The 21878-nt window shown below is 33.8% G+C and overlaps 1 protein-coding gene across 10 annotated transcripts in view; it reads right to left on the bottom strand.

Annotated features, from left to right (window-relative positions):
• SNX13 (sorting nexin 13) overlaps positions 1-21878 on the bottom strand; it is a 119126-nt gene that overhangs the window by 69853 nt on the left and 27395 nt on the right. For all 10 annotated transcript variants that reach the window (XR_013995373.1, XM_081080090.1, XM_081080093.1 and 7 more), the window contains 4 exons: positions 13226-13338; positions 7733-7835; positions 5942-6031; positions 4538-4659 (listed from right to left, as the gene is read on the bottom strand). Coding sequence is in view for 9 of the 10 variants with exons in the window: in XM_081080090.1 (XP_080936216.1) it covers positions 4538-4659; positions 5942-6031; positions 7733-7835; positions 13226-13338 (428 nt within the window). In the remaining variant the exon portion in view is untranslated. The remainder of the gene's footprint in view (positions 1-4537; positions 4660-5941; positions 6032-7732; positions 7836-13225; positions 13339-21878) is intronic.

Here is a 21878-nt window from a genome sequence, read left to right as displayed (position 1 = left end):
AGGGAACGCAGCGGCATTAAAATATATCTCCTTTCTACTAATCTTGAGGTTAAGATGAATCCCCAAAATGAAGACAGTAACCACCTTTCACTCTGGAGAGTAACAGGGTATCTTATTCATTTGAATCTCCTTATGGTTTCTGCCACACTAACCTTATCCCCTTTCTTAGAACTTTGCACTTATTTTTCTTTCCTAACATGTCCTTCCTCTCGATCTCTCTCTCTATCCCAATATACCAGTTTTGGCCTCAAGCCACATGAGATCTTCATCAGTTACTCTGGTCCATTCTATCTCTAGCTCTCAGTGCCATACAAATAACTACTTTATTTTTTCTCCATTTCATGTGCTTTAATTTTGTCTCCCTTCCCCCTGAAAAAAAAAACACACAAAAGTCTAACATAAGGTCAAAGAATTTGTATATATTTTCTAAAAACATAGTAACAAAAATAACAATAACAACAAAGTTAACCTTATTGAACACATTTTTTGCCAGATCCTGTGCTGTTTTATTCCCTCATAATGATCACAATAACCCTATGGTATAATTACCCCATTTCACTGATGCAGAAATTGAGGCACAGAAAGTCAAGTAACTTGCTCAAAGTGTTATTTATTGGTTAACAAATACTTTATGAAATGTTTCATGCAGATCATCTCAGTTGCCCCTCACAACTCCAAAGTTGCTACAAGTATTAGCATTACTATTTTACTAATAGATGCTAAGAAATTTTCTTTTAAATACACTGTAACTTAATGGTACATGTAGGATTATAATGCAGATCTCCCAGGGCTTTCTGTCCTATCTCATTATATCTTATTTGAAGGGGCAATAAAAATACAAAAGTTATCAAGGATTCATCCCCTAAGCCTCCAGCCTAATTCAAGTCCAGGTTCCACAAAAGAAAACTCAAGAGTGCTATAGGAAGATTTCCTTCCCCAAACTGCTACTGGAGTAACAGATACTGTACTAACGTAAACATAAGGTGTTATTGTAAAATACTTTCTCATATGCGATGTCATTTAATCCTAACGACGACCTGATAAGTACATATGCGTGATCCCCTGGACTCAAAGAATTTATGTCTTTTGCCCATTCAAGGCCATAGAGCTTAATAAATAATAGAGCTTACAGCTCAAAGTCAAGACTTCAGACTGTTTAGTATGTCCTTTTCTTCCTGTTACGTCTCAAAATTAGCATTTTGTTTTAGCTAATATTCCATAATTGTTTCCCCAAGGTTATGAATAAATAAGAACACTAGAATTCAGTGCTTCTAAATTTTTTTCTAGGTTCATAGGCCCTTTTTAAAAAAGAAATCTATGGAACCACTCAACAGGAAAAAAAAAACACAGTTTTGAATACATTTTCAGGACTTCATGGGCCCCTCATCAACAACCCCATACAAGATTGTAACTTGAAGGACAGAGGCAGTAACACATGCTCCTGCCATGTGCTTCACAGTGCACAGCAGACAGTACAGAACAAGGATTACAAAATATTCAAATGACTGTAAATAGACCTAATTTTCATGATACTGGCATTGGAAACAGCAATGGAACCTCTACTAAGAGGTACATTTTTAGTAGCAGTAATAGAAAAAGTCAAACATGAACAAAAATAAAGTCATTCACAGAGAACAAAAGAAACCAAGGCTCAAGAGAAGCTGATTAATTTGCCCCAAAACTTAAGGACAATGGCAAAGCAGATATAAATTCAAGACAGTCTAGGATGGAAGAAACCTGGCTCTTCCTGTAATCACCCAAATATTTACCTTGGTAGTACAGAATTTTACAAAAGGCGTGGGGGCGGGGGGATGACATGAAGTTCAAAGAAAAGGTGACGGGATCAAAATGAGGAAAAGCATTGCAAAGAGAAGAAAGGTTGGGAGACTAAGATGAATAATCTAGATCATAATAAAGCTGGTAGGGAATGGGGGGAAAAAGAACACTGGACTGTTAAAAACAATCTGATTCCAATTCTTACTCTGCCCCCAACTCTACTGGATAACCTTGGGCTAACCACTTAATCTTTCTGGACCTTTGCTTCCTTATCTGTGAAATTATGGCTCTTGGATGGTGTAACAAATGAAATTTCCACATTCCTTCCCAATTTTGAAAACATTTTCACAAGTATTATTTTCATTACATTTCATGGAACAGGACTTTTGTTTTATTCACTGCTGTGTCCACACAGCACGTGGTTGGTACAAAGTAGGCACAAAAATATTAGCTGAATAGATGGATTTGATCCTGACAATAACCCTGTGAGGATGCAGAACAGGGTAGGTAACATCATGCTTATTTTACATATGAGGAAAACCAAGGTTCAAAGAGTTTAAAATTCTTGCTCACAGTTCCACAGCAAAGTGGGAGAGCAGGGTGCAAACTCAAGTCTTCCAATTACTAGTTCAAAGTTCTTTCCAGGTCTAAAATTTGTTATATTTTAATATATTCTTAGGCAGTCAGACACAAGAATAATGAACTCTTCTTATTGCTGCCCTTTCAAAGAAAAAAAAATCATTAGGATGTAATTATAGAAAGCAGCAAATGATTCCAGAAGTCATCTAAAAGAATATCTAATACTTGATAATGTTACACGTATGAAATAAAGTAGATAAAAATCCAATTTCTGACCTTCCTTGGTTTTATTCGATTATATTTTCTGTGTTCCACGGTGGTATTTATGGCTAGCTATTAGACTGGTGCAAAAGTAATGCAATTTTAAACTGCAATTACTTTTGCACCAACCTAATACTTTGCAAATGCTTGCTGTTAAATTATAAGGGAGGAGCTCAAATCTATCTCTACAAGTAAGGTTATTGTTCAAACCATAACCCTTACTGCAGACCTCCCCAACGACCAGAGGTGAGGAACTAATCTCCCACTGTAAAGCTTAGGATCAACTGAGTTATAGAGGAAAAGTCCAGACAGAGCAGCATGAGCTGGAAATATCTACACACACGGAGTGCACTGCAGAGTAAATGAAGCCTGAAACATCACTAAAGGCAAAAATGACAAAAGTGAAGCTGTCTTACTTTGGCCATATGGTGAGAAGGCAGGATTCTTTGGAAAAGACAATAATTCTGGGAAAAACAGAAGGCAGCCAGAAAAGAGGAAGATCAAATATGAGATGAGTTGATACCAGAGAAGAAGCCATAGGCGTGAGTCTGCAGGAGCTGAGCAGGGCTGTTGAGGACGGGACATTGTGGACATCCCTCATTCATAGGGTCACCAAGAGTTAGAGCTGACTCAAAGGCAAAGCAGTCAACATATATACCCGTAACAGACATAAAAGCATAGTAAGAGCCCTAGGGCAGAGATCTATCCTCCAAGACTCTCAAAAGTCCCAGACTATATTTCTAGAACCTAAGTGGGGAACAAGAGGGGTTGGCTAGAAAATAACACCTTCAAATGTGAGCGTACTCATGGCTAAAACATGCAGCCTCGTGCTCTGAGGCTACAGGCAACTAGGGAAATCTTTGTGAGTATCGGGAAGCAAAATCTTTGGATTAAAAAAAAAAGACAGAAAACATACAAACAAAATGCTTTTCCTCAAAAATAAATAATTTCTAGATATAAAATGCCAACCCCTCCCCCAAACAAAGATCAAGTAGTTTAAGTACAAGGATACAGGTCAAAATATTTTGTCATCTAGGAGATAGTATATAGGTGGATGTTTCTTAAAGCAAAATCATCAAAATATACTTTTCTTCTAAAAATAAATAAACTGAATTATTTCCCACTGCCGTGTGCTCCTTTGGGTTCTTCTCACTCTAAGAAGACTTCCATTAGGTATGTCCGAAAAATAAGAGAGCAGTTTATACTACAAATAATTTCCACAGCTCAAATAAACAGAATATCTGGATAAGAGAGGAAAATAAATTATCAATAAATAGGCTGAAAGACTTTGAAAAGTCACATCCTTGGACCCTGAGGAAGAAAATGACACACAGACTGAGAGAACAGGGCTTAATCAAGGTAAACATTCTGTAAATGTAAAGGTTAAATTTCAAGCAGTCATTTAAAGGTTTTTAGGTCTCTAATTCTATAATCTGAGTTATCCCACAGTAATAATCTACTATTCTACTTACCGTTTAATACAGTTGACCCTTGAACAATGTAGGGTTTGAATTGCACAGGCCCGCTTACATGCAGGCCTTACATGCAGATTTTTAAAAATAAATTTGTATAGTACTGTAAATGTATTTTCTCTTCCTTATGATTTTTTTAACATTTTCTTTCCTCTAGTTTAGTTTATTGTAAGAGTACAGTATATAATACATGTAATATACAAAAATTGTTAATCAACTGCTTATGTTATTACATAAGGCTTCAGGTCAACAATAGGCTATTAGTAGTTAAGTTTGGGGGAATCAAGTTACATGTGGATTTTTGAATGTGTGGGGGTCGGCACCCCTAACCCCCATGTTGTTCAAGGGTCAATGGTAATTAATTTGCTTTCCCATTTAGAAGTTATTTTCCCTATTGGTACAAACAATATATTTACATTTTTCTGCAGAACACAATGCAGTGACCTTACCTAGTAGCAAACTGAATGAGTGCATTTTGAAGAGTCTGCCTAATTTCAAGAAGAAAAGATTCATCATCACTTAGTGTATAATACCAATACTGGACATAATCCCTCATGGAAAACTGGATAATCTAAAACAAGAATATTGGGGAAAAAAATATAACTATTTAGGTTTTAAAAAGTAACAGTGGCAAGCTAAAACCTAAAAGGATTATTTGCCAGTTGATATTTTACTCTGTATACACTAAATATTTTACTCTTTATACACTAAATATTTTACTCTTATTTTACTCTTTTATACACTAAATTGTGGTGATACACAATGGCCTTCATTAGAAAAAGGATTACTATGCCAAAAAACCACTGCAAAAATTTTTTAATTATTTTGGTATTCCAATTCATACACTGCCCAAATTTGTTAAAAATTAAAGAGTTACCTATGGCCAAGGCCACCCAGAATTCATAAAGATGGAGTTTGTAGAAAAAGTAAATTTTCAATGCAAACAATAGTTTTACCGTACTTTGCCATGTATAATGCACACTTTTTTGCCCAAATTTGTGAGGGGAAAAGTACTATATAGGTAGTATTAACTCCGTTTCCCTGCAAGTTTGGGCCAAAAACATGGGTGCACATTACACACGGGAGCACATTATACACAGCAAACCACGGTAATCAGTTTGATGAAATGAGATGTAAAGTAATGCCAATGGACCCTAAGTCTCAAAAAGAAAAGTATTTTTCCAAAATTATATCATCGAATTCATTGCAATCAAATTACAAAAATGACATAGTTACTTAATTCTAATACCTTTGATCTGTTAACAGTATTAAGTTAGCCAATAAGCAGCAAATACTATAACACAACGTAATGTATTTTGTTTTTTGTAAATCGGATAAACTAAATATGGGTTCATCTATAAAGTAAATGTTAGAATTTTAAAGTACATATTATTTATAATAATCATATAATCAACCAAACATCAGTGAAAACATTTTGGGGTTGAACAAATTTTTTTTAATTCTAACTTTTTAACATTGTTGAATCAAAGTAGGTATATCCATTTTAAAAACTAATAAAACTAGTAAAGAAAAATGTCTGATTTACCAAACCACTAAGTTTATTCATCAGCTAAAGAATAACACTTAAACTATAAATTAGAAACATTTTCAAATGTCAGTGAAAACTTTTCTCTAAATGGAACTTAAATCAAAAGGCTTTAATAGTAATTAAACCACCTCATTATAAATTAGTTCATAAATAAGGCAGCATCTTTAAGTACAGAATCTAAAGACAGCATTATAATGCATTTCCAGCATATTATATAAATAGCAAAACTACTTCTTAATATTTTCAAAAGAAAAACACCCAGCACACAATATATGAAATTCAAATACCACATACTGAAACTCACTTGCTGGAGAGGTTCATCAATTATATTGGCACCCGTCAATCTTCTATCGATCTTTATAGTCCTGGCTTCCCGTTTCATTTCTTCTAAGCACTTAAAGGAAACCATTACATCTTACTGCATAGTTTCTTGTTTTAAAATCTCTGTAGAATACTTCTAACTGAATATTCATTGTAACTTTTCTGTCATTATCTCAAGTAAATTAATAACCTTATTTCTTGAGACTCCGGTATAAACCAAACACTATTTCTCAAATTAACAAAACTACACATCCAGAAAAAAAATAATCTATTTTTAACTTCAAAAATATAATAAAAGCAGCAAACATTATTTAGTATGTGAGAAAACTGAAAATATACAGATATATTGTCATAATTCAATGAAACTTTAAAACCATAAGTTAATGTTTCACGTGAGTTAAATTATTAATTTTCTCTATCAAAAGCTCCCACTCTTCTCTTCCCGTCCCCCAAGCCTAAAACAGAATACCAACTGCCAAATGAATGTATTCTTAATTGATTTTATTTAGGGATAATTTTTAGCAACTAAAGAAAATTAATCTATTTCCTTGCAGTCTTCAGAAAGATCAATGACCTGGAAATAGGGTGAAAAGTAGTGGAAAACTCTTTAATGAAAAATACAAACCAAAGAGTGTGCACACATGCACACACACACAACACGTTTCAAGTTGTAACATGCAACCTCTAAGAATTTTTTTCATAAAACATGTTTATAAATCATTTTAGAAAAATAACTATTGTTTTATAGCATCTGTTAAAAAAACAGATTATAAAGACTTATAATCCCAGTCTTGACTAGGATTTATTACTATTTGGGATCTTAATTTTAAATACAGTTCCCATCTTTTATATTTATCACTCAGACGAATGGAAACTATGGATGGCTAAGAAATTATTCAAAAAAAACAAAAGGTTCATTTCTTTAGAAAGATTTGTGAGCAAACTCAAAGAATACATATTGATGGGAGTCCTAAAGGAAGAAGGAAAAAAGCCTCAGATTATTTTAAAAGTTATAGTAAACATTAGAAAAAATTTATCAATATGAAAATCAGTGGGATTGGGTTTTTTTTAATTTCAGTAATGTAAAATACTACCTTATATATTACTTTCTCTGTATCTCCTACATCTTAACACAAATTGGACAATAATTGTAAAATTAAGTTTCTAGCATCAACTCAAGACCATTGGTCTCTTTATAAAACATGAAACTACCCCTATCCTAACAACAAGAACTGAAGGCAATGCAAATCTGAAGCCTAGCTATAGTACTCAATTCCAATTTTACTTATAGAAAATGATATTGAAAAAAAAAAACAGAATAGTAATATTCAAGATGATGTAAATTGGCCCTAAATTATTAAAATTATAGATAATGCATAGTCTAATTGCAAGCTATATGTTTCAAGTGAGTCAAAAAAAAAGTGCCCGTTTTCCCCCGCTGGTTCCTACGCAATTTATTTCATTCAGAACTGTATATTCATTGACACAAATAATGCATGTGATGCTTTGAAAACCTATGTTACGATAGCAGGAAAACAACCCAATTTTTTGTCTTTTCCTCAAATTTGCATTCCCACTTTTAACATCTAACACTAAAAAAGTTTACAAGGTAACCTTTTAAAATGCATTTTCTAAGCATGATCACAAAGTCCCCTATGAATTTAAAGTGAGCGTTAGTAAATTACAGGAAAATCTGCCAAGCCATATATAGATGATCACATTATTATCATTGCATAGAACAAGACTCTGAGGTTTCACATTTTACCCTACTTACCTTAGGGATTCCAGTTGATGTTGGAGGAAGAAATGAGTGTTCACACTGCTCTAGGTATTTCTCTGAGTTTGTTTTTCCAAACAGGAGAGTAACCACAAAACCCCTGAAAAAAATTAATTATAGATAAAAAAAAATAAAATTGTATATATCTATTAACATACATATTTTTCAGATGTAATAAATGGCTTATCGTTCACTAAAATGTCAGTTTGTGACTTTGGCAAAGCAAAGAATTGACAGATTTTGCTATGTTCTGAAGTTTAAAACAACTATGTATAACCATTTGTGAATTTCTACAATAATGTCTTTCAAAGTTTTCAGCCAGTGTATTTAATTAAAAATCTCAGGCAACATTTTCAAACTTTAGGAAAATCAGCCTTCATTAAATAACAGGCTAGCTAATAACCAAAGACAAAGACAAATGAGATCCAAATCTATAGCTAAATCGCACACTTCTTTATTGTTAACTAATTAACATGATATTAATGTAACTTGCCACTATGACTATAGAATAAAAGCTTAACAGAAAAAAAGTAATCCAATTAATGATTTATTTTAAATACATCTGGAATTATAAAAAGAAAACTACAGTTAAGATAAGATAAACACTGGTTTAGAACTACTTTACTATAAAGTACTGACTAAATGTTATCAATATTTCCTATACTTAAAGTTTACCAATTAAATCTAAGCACTACTAAGTAGATAGGAAATCCACAAAGAAGAAAAACAAATTTTAATTTTGTAATGATCTTAATCTTACAGTCATTCAAAGATTGTAGTGACAAGAAAGAAACAGTGGAACATTAAATCTGGTCAGTCTCAACTACTGAATGGAAGTGGAAGGAAGTGCAAGTGCAAGGAAGTGCTTGTTGTGGCTATCTGCCATTTCACCACTCTTCACGACAGGCATCACAAAAGCAGGAAGGAGGGTGGAAAACACAGATAAAAACAAATCAGCTCAGGTCATCAATTCTGTTTTTCTTTCCGAGGCCAAAAGCTGGCCTCACAATTATCAGTAAATTTTACCTATCTGTGTTGTATCTGATATTACTAAGAATCAAGTTGGCTCTGTATTTGCTTTACCTGGTTATAAGCATGTTTACGGACACAATAAAATGCTTATACTTGAATTAAGTTAACAGTGTATTTCTAAAAATATCATTATGAAACAGACTGATAAAACATTAACCTTTGCCCACAATGTGACAGTAGGCCAAGGTTCTCTGCTATCACAAAGAACCTAATTAACAATAATAACACAGCATTGAGGTTTAAGTAAAAGCAACTGCTACAAGTGACTGTACAACTAAACAAACACAACAGAATGCCATTAAATAACCACATAAATACTAATACTGTATAAATGGTATACCAAAATAACTACCAAAACAAACAAACAAAAAATCCCTGCAGTTTCTTTCCAAAAATACTCTTATACTAGAAAGTAAGGGATTAGCTTTGACTATAAGCAAAATATATACATTTTTAACATTGCAGGTAAACTGCAGGACTTAAAAACTTGAATTAGCAAAAAAAAAAAAAAGGTGGTTTCCATAGGAAACCTCTCAAACTTCCATTTTAAATAAGGAAAAGAACAAAAAAAGCATCTCTTTAAAAACTTACACAAACACACACTAAAACTATGACATGATTTTAATATGAAATGCTTTCATTCGATGTTGCTGTTTAAAAGCCCTTTTTAGCTTTTAAGATTCACAAAGCATTCATTAAACTATACTAAATTACATTAACGAAGGGACAAGCATTCTTCATAATTAGAGCCAAAATAAGAAAGATTTGACTCAGGAATTAAGGTACTCACTGACCAACTGAATAACCTACCATGTTTCCCCGAAAATAAGGCCTAGCCGGACAATCAATTCTAACTAGGGTTTCCAGGCGGGAATTTCCACCCTTTCTCAGGAATTTTTTTCACTTTCCCGTTCCCGAATCCCAAGAAAAGTTGATGGGGAAACCGGGAAAATCGGCTCCTTGAACCCAGCAATACTCAAAATGGGAAATAAATGTACTATTCACAATGCATCTCTTGGACATTTTTCCTATTTATCACTAGGGTTTCTGATCAGGAATTCCCACCTGTGCTCGGTAATTTATTTCCCTTTTCCATTCCTGAATCCCAAGAAAAGTTGGTCGGGAAATCAGAAAAATCAGCTGCTTGAACCCAGGTGGTCGGTACTATTGGAAGTTACTTTGTGGAACTGATTCATCGTGGAGAATAGAAAACAGTTTATATCTCGGGATTCGGGAACAGGAAAGCAAAAGAAATTCCTGAGAACCGACGGGAATTCCCGCCTGGAAACCCTAGCTCTAATGCGTCTTTTGGAGCAAAAATTAATATAAGACCTGGTCTTATTTTACTATAAGACATGGTTATTATAATATAATAAATATAATATAATACCGGGTCTCATATTAATTTTTGCTCCAAAAGACGCATTAGAACTGACTCTCTGGCTAGGCCTTATTTTCGGGGAAACACAGTAGGAGCGCTTAATCACCTAAGCCCCATGAGATGATATGGGGAAGCTTGCCAATACATAAGTAGAAGTCCCTTTCTCTGGCAGTGATTTTCACTGGGATCAACAGTCTGGAACAGAACATCAGATCAACTTATGACACAGCAGAAACTTGGAATTTCAGAATCTACTATGTGACTCAATACTATCTAGAGATTTTAGCGGCCCTCCCACACCTTTCAATGTCCCATCTTATCTAAAATTTTTTACAGAACTATTATAAGTATCCAAAAAAAATTGAAAATTATTCCTTGATAAATTAGCACACTGAAAAAGGGAGCAAAGATCCTGGTGGGTTGGCGAGAAACCCAGGACCCACGCAGAGGTTGTTTTCTTCTGAAAAAGTCATTCTCTCCCCAACATCAACTGGGGCAAGGACTTCAGACTCCTCTTTGACCAGTTCATGAAGAAACGTAAAGATGGCTCCTGGATACACATGCCTTCATATCTTCATATAGTTATAAATTTACTCAAAGGAATCAAGACTGCAAGACCTTTATTCATCATTCCTTTGCGAGGTGCCAATGCAACCATGACTGATGCTATTGTTGGTATGTCTGCGATTATAGCTGCGGGAATTGTCATGACTGTCAATCTCCACATGGATGTTAAAACACCTGTCCCCCACCTCTGATCTGTTCTTGTGATAAATAGTCAGCTTGATAAAACTGAAGGAAAGAAAGTATTTCCTATAATATTCAAAGTGTTGATGAGAAGACCCTATACTCAGAGGCCACTAGCTTATAAAGCTGGACCCTGAACAAAATGTGACAGAAGACCTTCTGGTGACTTCCTCACCACTCTGCACAAGGCTGTCCAAAAGCAGCTGTGGCCCCCAGTCCTGCCCTGCTCACCCACTGGTGAGCATACCACAGGGTGAAGCCTGCTAACATTGCCTTCCTGAAAGGTCTCCTGAATTCCACGCCAGGAGCTGTTTCCACGCCAGGAGCTGTTTCCACTTTCTAAACTTTTTAACACAGAAACACCTCCTGTGAGTGTGTCAGCAATTCTTTGTTTCCTTAGGGTAAGTGCCTGGTTTTACTGAAATTTGAATGGGCTCCTTAAGGTGATATCTGCCCCACTGCAGACTAGAGAAAAAAATTCATATTGAAACTTTTACTGCAAACTTAGAAATGCCAGAACACAAAGGAATAAATATGCGGATGCATAAAAACAAACAATAAAAAAAAATCTGTGACTTTAAAATTAATGGACTCATCTCCCTTCTCCCTTTCCCAAATTTCAAATGAAGCAGTTAAGTCTAAAAAATAATTTTCCAATTTTGTATCTTTCAAGGGTTCCTAGGGCTGCCCTACCTTCCTCTACAAAGCTGCAATTTCCTCTCTCTCAGAAGTATTGGGAAATCCTTCTCCTTCACTTTTGCCACGGGCTTATTCAATGAGTGGAATAGAAGAAATCTCTCCTTTCAAAGAAACATCTCCTCAAGACAATCTTCTTTCCAATCAGTAAAGAAGCCATGACCCTATGGAGGAGAGGTGCAACCATGCAGCTCTAGCCTGATTTGTAACTAAGAAGCCAAGTGGCTACAGATCTAGTCTTCAATCATCTTTATAATCAGTAGAGATATTCAGAACTCCATTTATCTGATTCTTACCGCTTATTTCTTAATTGTTTCAATACACAGTATCACATCTGAACAATTTTAATGATAATACTAAATCTAAAATAAAAAGGAGTTTTTACAAATAGTTCTTAAGGTAGTTGCTCAACTTAATTCTTACTCATTCAACAATCAGTGGGCAGCATCCCTATAAAAATGGCTACACATGACTTTCAAACCCATATCCTGAAAGATGTAATAGTTGGTAGATATATTCAGAAGCCACCCCTTTAGTGTCTTATATAGTCTCTCAGGCGACAGTTTATAGATGCTATTCAATTCAGCTAAGTCCTCTAAACCTATAAGCTCAAACAACTCTTCCAAATTTGGGGGGGAGGGTCTCAAACATTTTTTTAAAAGAACCCATAGGTATTCATTTCACAAATAATTACATTAATGTTATTATACAGAGGGTGCCGAAAAGGAAAGAAAGGAAAACTGTATTAAAATTGTAATACTCAATATATACCAATAACGAAAGATGAATACAAGTCACGCTTGACTTCTGCAATGACAAGAGGTGCTCAAAGTGGTTACCATCAGAGTCCAGACACTTCTGATTACGGTGAACTACTGCTTGAGCAATGTTGACCAAAGTGTCCACTTGTATACATGTTTTTTACACACACATCTATTAACAAATTCATTTCAGTTAAGCTACCTTGGTTAGAGTACGTAAATCATAAGCATCTCTTTTGTCTATACATTTTCTTACATATATAATTCATGTCTTATACCAAATGATCTGTACAGGAAGCTATACTAAATCATGACTGACACCTCTCTTGTAAAATTTCATCAATGCAAGGTAAAAAGCATAAACATTGTAAACTGAATAACCATGAAGAGAAAACTGAAAAATCAGGTATTTGAATTTTCTTTAAAAAAAGACAGCATTCCCTAAGGGAAATAATTAACATTGTTTGAACTCTAATCATGACACAAAATCTCTAACTATGTAAACCTTGATGTTTCATCTCAATGTAATTTATCTTGTTATAATAGATAAGGAAATTTCAACCTTCAAGGAGGAGTAACACCAAAAAAAAATTAAATCTTTAAAACTTCCCTTTTATCACAAAAAAGTATATATAATTGAAAACGTAAATTTTATTTTTAAAGATAACTACATTTCTGGTACAAATAATAACCATCATTATTTTTATTTCTATAGGTATCTTAATTTTCGTTTTCAAACTTGGTAAAAACAATTTGTAAAAATAGCATTCACAAATAAATCATACTTCCATTTTTCTTGGTCATCTGTTTCAATTTTGAAAAACAGAACATGATATATTTAATATAAAATTATCATTGAATAAATATACTTACCCACCCACAAAGCAGAGGATATAAAATGCCAAATAAAATATTACAAAGGGTCCAAAGGTTATTAGAGAAAGGACAATGCCAAGGCTTCCCCATCCCCATATGGACAGACTGGTCTGAAATAAAGCAAAAAAAAAAATTCTTTTTAAATAAATATGAATTAGAAGACAACCAACAAAACCTTTAAAGTTTTAAATTTCTCTGTTTATACACTTACAGTATTGTTTCAATAAATGTTAAAATATTTACTTTTGAAAATGTTAAGTACACTTTTGGAAATTTATTTCCAAGAGACAATATACAAAATCTGTATGTAGAAAGAGATTTATAGAATATCAACAATGATTTTTTTATAAACTAGTGACAATGCAAAGATACAACAAGAAACAGTTATACAAACTGTTGAAAAATATGCTGGCATGAAAAATGACAACAAAGTATAAAAACATTTGTATATTTATATACACAAAACATAAAATGTAGATTATAAAATTGTGCTTATTTAGAACAAAATTGTGCTTATTTAAAATATTTCATTTTAAAGCTAAGTATCAACATAACTATAACATGACAAAACTTTTTTTAAAATTAAAGTTTCAAGGTAAGAAATCCTTATCTCATTGAAAATTGTGATATTTTTCTATTATTCAAATTGTGTGCAGAAATTTGTAAAGTTATAACTGAAAAACTTCCAACTTCCAGATACCAAAATTACCATTTCAACAAAAGATCTCCAAAAATTCTCCATCCTTAGAACTAAACAAAAAAACCTATTTTGTTTAGAATTATACTGTACTTTACAGTTTTACTATATTTTCCAAAGCAAAACTGGATTTTAGCAATTTAAGTCATTATGAATAAATGTATTCAATTCAATAAGTCCCTACATCCATTTGCCTTGTATTGTGAGATATACAAAGGAAGCACTTTTCCCACTTCTGCCATCAAGAAGCACAGAGAAGAATGTCTTAGAGAATGAAACAATTAGACACTGAACCAAAAGAAAATAATAGAAAGCATTATAAGATGCTAAACTGAACAAAATTAATGATCATAAAACTATAGAATAGACTATAAGTGCTGTGGATTATGAGAGAAAAGACAGTTGTATTCATTCATTGACCAGTCACTGACTGCTTGCTATGTGCTCTAAGCTCAAGGTGCTGGGGAAACCACAATGAATAAAACATACTCTCAGAAGTCTACATTCTGGTAAGGGGAGAAAGACAAGCATGTCCTCAAAAATGTACATATCTTCATAACTTTACATTCCAGAAGGGGGAAAAAAAGACAAAAATAAGTAAACACATAGTCATATCAGATGGGAATAAGTGCTACGGAGAAAAATAAAGCAACAGCATATGGTTGGTCTAAGAAGCTCTCAATGATTAGATGACACATGAACAGAAATCTTGGACAAGATTTATTTAAGGACAATATGTAAAAGTCTTCCCACCCTAAAATAATATTTTCCATTTATTTATATCTTCTTTTACATCACTCAGTGGAATTTTATTATTTCGTCTTCTACGTAAGGCTGGCACAACTCTTTTTATTTGTATTTTTATTATTCTTTTTTCTCATCTTAGCCACTCTCATCTTTTTAACCAGAGGAATGAGTGCTGATGAAGTTTCTGCTCTGCCCTCACCTCTGACGTATTTCTAAGATCTCAAAGTCGGCACGGTGAGTGAGAATAGAGAGCAGTTCTGCCCCTCTGACAATACTTATGCTGAACACCCGCTACCTGATTCACACTACAGTACTGCCAGATGCCCAACTATGGAAAACAGATGCTATTTCCAAAAATTCACTCAAAATCTAACCCACTGACTTCCTCTGAAGAGAGTTCTTGTAAACTCTCATGAAAACTGAAACCAGATTATGACCCAGATACTTTATTCAACCAACCTCCTCCAGTAAGATTTGATCTAATATTAACAATATTACTTTTTCTTTACATAGTTAGATTTATGCTTGCTAGTCAGTTTTTCAAGGATAAACAACTTATGAAGGATACATTCAGATATATTCAAAGGTTTTAAGAATGAAAATAAGCAAGTAGCTTAGCTATCCCTGGGAATAAAGAAAGGGAGTATGCAACCGCAGGACACGGGGGCTTCTCAAATACTTAATAGTGTTCTATGTCTTAACCAGGTGTTTGCTTTAAACAACATAAATGATTTATTTACTCTGTTTGAATCATATCTTCCACAATTAAAGAAATTTTCAAAGAATAATCACAATTAGTTAATACGAGGAAGATCATTTAATGAAGCAGTTAACATGGGGGAGACATTCAATTGTCTAAAAACTTATTTTCAGAATCTTACAAGTCTATTCTTATTCATTTGAAAATAGTAGTAAAATCATCAAAAACAAACTCTTATTCATTCATTTAACAAATATTTTTAATGCCTACAACGTGTCAGGTGGTAGTGATTTAACAGTGAACAAAAAAGAAATTACTGTCACATTTAAACAAATGTGACAGTAAAAAAACAATCTGTAAGAGAAGACCCTTTCTGAGAGAAATTTTTATATTCCACAGACTAATAAAATTAAACATTTCCAATCAAGCAAGTCAGGTGCTCATTTGCTTTGAAGGAAATCTCTTATAATAGTTAACTTCAAATATTATACTGTTCATTGACAGAATAGTGAATTGTCCAAAAATAATCGTTTTAGGTTATTCTTAGTGTTCCCATATATATATAATAATATATATAATTAGCTGATATTACAATCTTATTATTTGGTGAGATTAATTAAGAAAAACATTTAACCTCATACAATACCATTTAAAAATCTTGAGTTCTAATTATTTCCTAATATAATACAGGATTATAAAGTTTAGGATAATTTTATACTATGTCAGAAACCTTGTACAAATTCAAAGAAGTATTACTTCAATAGTTGACTTAAAATGAAAGCCAAATATAGAAAGAAATCTAGAGGTGACTTAAAATGAAAGCCAGATATAGAAAGAAATCTACATTATAGTCATTTACATTAAAATAATCCTTTATATATACCATTTTTCTCTAAATATATAATTAACTATGAAATATCCACGCTGGCTGTTGCTCTATTATAATTGATCCACTAACTGTGAGTTGAAAGAAACTCCTTCAAGATCATCCACTGCAGTAGTTTCAAACTTTAGGGTTCTTAAATGCAGATTATGAAAATGCAGATTCTGATCTAGTATGTCTGAGTCTGGGTCTGTGCTTCTTTCATTTCTAATAAGCTACCAGTACTGTTTAGAACCAAGGAATATTCACATATTTATAATTCTCCCTAAATTAACCTCTAAGGCCACATAACTATACAATTCTATAACCCAAAAAGCTGTGAAAACTAGAACTGTACCAAGCATTCCACGTACCCTACCATTAACTTCTCAGAACTTCCTAAGTAATCAAGACAGTAGTATAGCTTAGTGCTCAAAAAGTAGGGACTCTGGAGTTAGATTATCTGAGAGTAAATCTCACCTTTGCTATTTATTTATTCGTTGTGTGACCACTACAGGCCTTCATTTCCTCACCTACGTCATGTGGCTGTTGTGGAGAAAAAATCAGTCCAGCCACGATCCAGTGGTCAAATTTTAACTTAATCACTCTTATTACTCCTAGTTTAACAACAGAGGAACTAAGGCCCAGAAAAGTTTGTAAAAATTGCCCACATCACACCACTAAGTATAAAAATGAGAATGGATTCTAGGCCAATCCTGATTCTTTAATGAACCTTAAAATTCGTCAGCTAAATGCCTAAATGCCTAAAAAGTGACAATAAGAAAAAAATGCTAAAATCATAAATAAGTACTTTATTTTATCTTGGTATTAATCAACTTAACATGCCTCCCAAGAAGTTAGTAAGAAAACTAGTTGTAATGAATGTAATAAATCCTTGGTCTGAATATATAGTGTAATTTTTATTAGACGACCAGTTTATCCATGTATGCCCTATATAAGTAATGGAAAGAATTTTGGTTTCAAAGGGTGCCAATATATTAGTGTGCCGAGATAACTACATGTATCAGTTTGGCCTTAAGCGCAGGGACACACAAAGTCATTAAAAATGACCCATGTTGCCAAGATGCTTAAGAATCAAAAAATGACAGTGCAAAAGTTTGCATATGCCTGCTGACACTAGAAAGCAAGTGGAAATAATTTACCTCATGATATTTTATACCTAGCAAGTCATGCTGACAATTAATCCATTTGATCCCCACCACAGACTCCCATGATAGGAAAGGGAACATAATAGAGTACTAAGAACATAAAGAAATTACAGGTTCCAGTTTGCCACTAAATTTCTGTGTAACCTCTGCAAAATCACTAAACCGCTCTCTGATTCAAAATCCCCATGAGCACAATGAAATGGGCTGAGTTGTGAGATCATCTCTCAAGTCAAGTCTACCCATAGCACATTGGTTAAGTAACTTGGCTCATAATGACACAGCTAATTCAATGCAGAGCCAGACCTAGACTGTCCTGGCTGCGTGTGGAAACTGGGGCTAAGCAGAAACAGCTATCTGAGACCACATGAAGAATAAATTGTCAGAGCTCCTACAGAACGGACCTTGGACTCTGATATGAGTCTCACTAGAGTGGGTCAACCACTCTCGGTTAAATTCACTTGGTGTATCTTAACATATTATATGGCATAGGGCAGCTAGGCAGATAGGGCTGAGAATCTTAAAGATGATACCACTTCAGTGCCAACTTGGCTCACGGAAATTATACATGAGTTCAACAACAAAAACAGGTGCCCTTATGAAGAGTGGCCTTATTGCAACTATAATTTTCCTCCCACCTTGTTCCATCTACAGTAAGCTGGAAATTCTTCTCTAAGTAATTCAATAGAATGTGCTCCTCACATGGAACCTTGTCTCATTCAACATTATGTAATTTAACCAAGATCTGATACAAACAAGTAGCTCACTAAATATGGAATTAATTAACTTACTAACTAGAGAAGTGAAATGGGGGATGGAATGGGAAAAGAAGGGAGAAAAGAGGAAGACAGGAGAAAGGGGAAAGGACAAGAAATGGAAAAGGTGAAGAAAAAGTGAAAAAGAACCCTAAATTGAAGTGTTCCTCCTCACCCCCACTTTTTGGCTTTAAAAAGCACTACACACTCCTACCAGCAAAACCCACACCAAGCACCACCCTCCAAAAAAGTCATCCAAAAGCTTGTTCTCTCATGGCATTCATGTACAGAAACAGTGTTCTTTGGCTGTCTCAACATATGCAGACACCAACCCACATCATTACTTCCTTTTCGGGAAGGCAACCACAGAGAAGCAGCCACACGTGTCTCATCAGTACATTTGTTGGGTGAACTGGTCCCAAACCCCTCTTTTCATGCTCCAGGAAGAAGGGAACAAAGATCCTCTTTCCCTCACCCCTATTTAAGATATCCCTGTGAGGATGACTAAAGACTACTGTTCTATGGTACAAGTCTTCAATCCAGCTGTTGAGTCAGGGGGGATCGACGGCCTGTGGAAAGGGAAGACATCGCAATCAATGGTCCTCTCTCCAAGGAGGCTAACTGCCCAGCTGGTAAAGATAATGGCCACTGGATACCTGTGGGGGTTTTCTTCCCTCTCCCAAGTGGGGGTGCCCATGATAATTAGGGTATACATACATGACCCCTCATGTATTTTCAGCTCTTTGATAATAGAACCCTCTCCCTTATAACAGAAGTCTATTGTTCAAGTTTTACACATTTTCAAGAATGAATTATGTACATATGTGTAGGTGACTACCTGGAAAACCATTTTTTAAATTCGAGCAGTAGTTATGAATTAGGACTTCTAGCATCCAATGACAAAGAAAATGTAAGAAGCTACAATAAATTCAATGTTTTTTAAACTAGATTCTATCATTTACAAAATATTTGTAACAATTTGAAATAACAGTAGAAACATTCATTATATACACTTGTTTATTTAGGATACAAACTACATTAGGCTGCAGACCCCCCTCCCCACCCCCACATCCCATACTAAGGGAATCACTGAATTAGGGACTAGAAGCAACTAACAACTATTTACTTAATGCTTTCTTATTACCGGGAGAATAATATAATTTTTAAAATGTGGATGGGGCAACATAGCAAAGAATAGTTCTGACAGATTTCTAGGAAATAATCAAAGCCTCAAATTGCAAAATTATTTTACCAACGTTTCATGAATTTTGATAAAAGGTTTAGTAGATACACAAGGTTGAAATAAATAAATCAGAAGAGCTTTTCAGAAACTATATTTTTCTAGCTATACATATTGTTGCTGTGCCTTAATAACTTTCAATAAATAAATAGTAATGATTTTTTCAAATAAACTTCCCATCTTCATCAAAAAGAAAGAAAATAGATTATTTTCCTTATGTTTCCATTTGACAGATAAAGGTGTGTGTGTGACACATATGTATGTGTCACTCCCAAATATATGCAAACATGTGTATATGACATACAAAAGAGTATTCCTTAAAAATAATTAAAGCAAAAATTTTAAAGCTACCAAATATGACAGTTAAATTTCTAATTATGGGAGCTAACAGAATCCATCAAGATATGAGAAAATACCAATTCTACGTATTTTAAACAAATTGTATTTTTTGTATCAGAATATTTATCCTGATTATCATTTTAAATTCAATTACATAATAGTAAAATATGTATTGCTACCAATCATCTAAGACAGGGAAGGGGACAGTTATAAATGTGCATACTTGCTTAATTTTTTAAAATGTATGCACATAGAGAAACTTTAAAAAATAATGATCTATAAGGAATGGCGAAAATGGGGTAGAGGGGATGGGGAAAGAACTAGACAACTCTGAAAATACCTAGTTCTGTGGATCTGATTTTATGATAGTACAAATATTTTACATATAAAAGCAATCTCTCTCAAAATCAAAAGCAAAGTGAAACAAACAAATCTAACTGTATACTGTATATAAAAAGTATAGAATAACCACACAGAGAAAACTATTTCAACTGATTTTACGTATAGTAATTTGAATTGTTAGTGGTATGTACCCTAAGAACAACAACAAAAACAAATTCAAAAACCATGTTAAATTTCACTAGTTAAAAAAAAAAAAAATTAGTTCCACTAAAACAAAGGAGGAAGATGATTTGAAGTCTGGAGCAGGAAATGAGTTTAAGATAGGCCTGGAGCACCTTGCCATACCAGAAAGCCTACTTGAGGGTATGTCAAAAGGACTCAGGAGACAAACTAAAGAGGCCTCCAATGGCTAAAGATGATATCATTAAGAATGATTAATTCAATGCAATGGGTTGGAGCACTTCAAATATTTGAGTTCATGAAATCAGAGATTTTTTTCATTTCATTGAAGATCACTTTTGAAAAGTGCTAAAGAACCAACTCTTTTTGAAAAGTGATAGAGAATTAGGCATTTATCAGGCTAATCAGAGAGCTGATGAAAATTCAATTTCTCTTTAAGGAAATACTCCATGTAATAAAGAAGAAATGACAGAATTAGAATATCACCATATTGCAATCCTTAATATATTAGAGATCTAGCCAGAGAGAGGGAGAGGGAGAGGAAGAGAAAACCAACACGAAGCAGACATTATATACCTCTAAAAAAAAAAAAAATACACACCACCATCTATGAATGACCCTTGCTGGGGGGCAGGGGGAAGGAAAAAAATCAAACCTGAATCTGATTAAGGAAATGCAGAAAACTGAGAAAATGTTATAATACACCATGAAGATGAACTAAGCAAAATTCAGACTGTGGGAAACACTGAAAGGCAAAAGACCCACCCAGTTCCTTCAACAAATGAAGGACAAGGGAAAAAGAAAGAAGGGGGAGCAGGTGAGGAGAATCTGTGGGTTCAAATTGCAATATGCAGAGCTTATTCAACTTGATTTAAAAAACATAATAATACAGTGGGAAAAGGAGACGAGGGAGAAGGATGAAGAGGGAAAAAAGAAATTGGGTAATTCTAAACATTTTCTGGGTATTTAATGATATAAACAAGTTACTAACTTTTTTTAGCCAGTGAAATGGTATTACGATTTTAGTAAAACAAATACTTATGTTTTAAAGATGCATGATGAAATATTTACAAATGAAATCATATATCAAGAATATGCTTAAAAATAATTCTGGAAGTAGAGAGTGGGGAGAAAAGTGAAAATGGGTATAGATGAAATATAATTGGCCATGAGTTGAAAAATGTCTAAGCTGGGCTTGAGGAAGGGAGTTCATTATACTAATCTTTCTACATTTGTTAGAAATTTTTCATTAAAAATTTTTTCAAACACATACAATAATCACAAAATTCACTTAGTAAATACACTTGTGTTTCTTAAGCAACCACTGCAGGAAATAAACAGGCCACAAACATGCTACATGTTTACAGCCCAGGGAATTGAGCTGGGATTAAAATTTTCCTATGATGAGTTGATAGTAGAGCAATTGCCTATTCAATTACCAAAAAGATTTTTTTTTTAAATACAGAACTAAGTAATGGGTTTTAACATCCTGTTTTGTATGTGGATATGTGTACATTTTATATAAGAACTGACCTTCAAAATAATTATTTTGAGGATTTCATATAATAATTAGGTAGCTATCCATTGGGCCTTAATGATATAAAGATGAATCAGACAGTTCT

Source organism: Rhinolophus hipposideros (genome assembly GCF_964194185.1).
Source record: "Rhinolophus hipposideros genome assembly, chromosome: 18".
Classification (NCBI taxonomy): Eukaryota; Metazoa; Chordata; class Mammalia; order Chiroptera; family Rhinolophidae; genus Rhinolophus; species Rhinolophus hipposideros.
The sequence above is the reverse complement of the archived record's forward strand: the minus strand, read 5'-3'. Positions and strand labels throughout refer to the sequence as shown.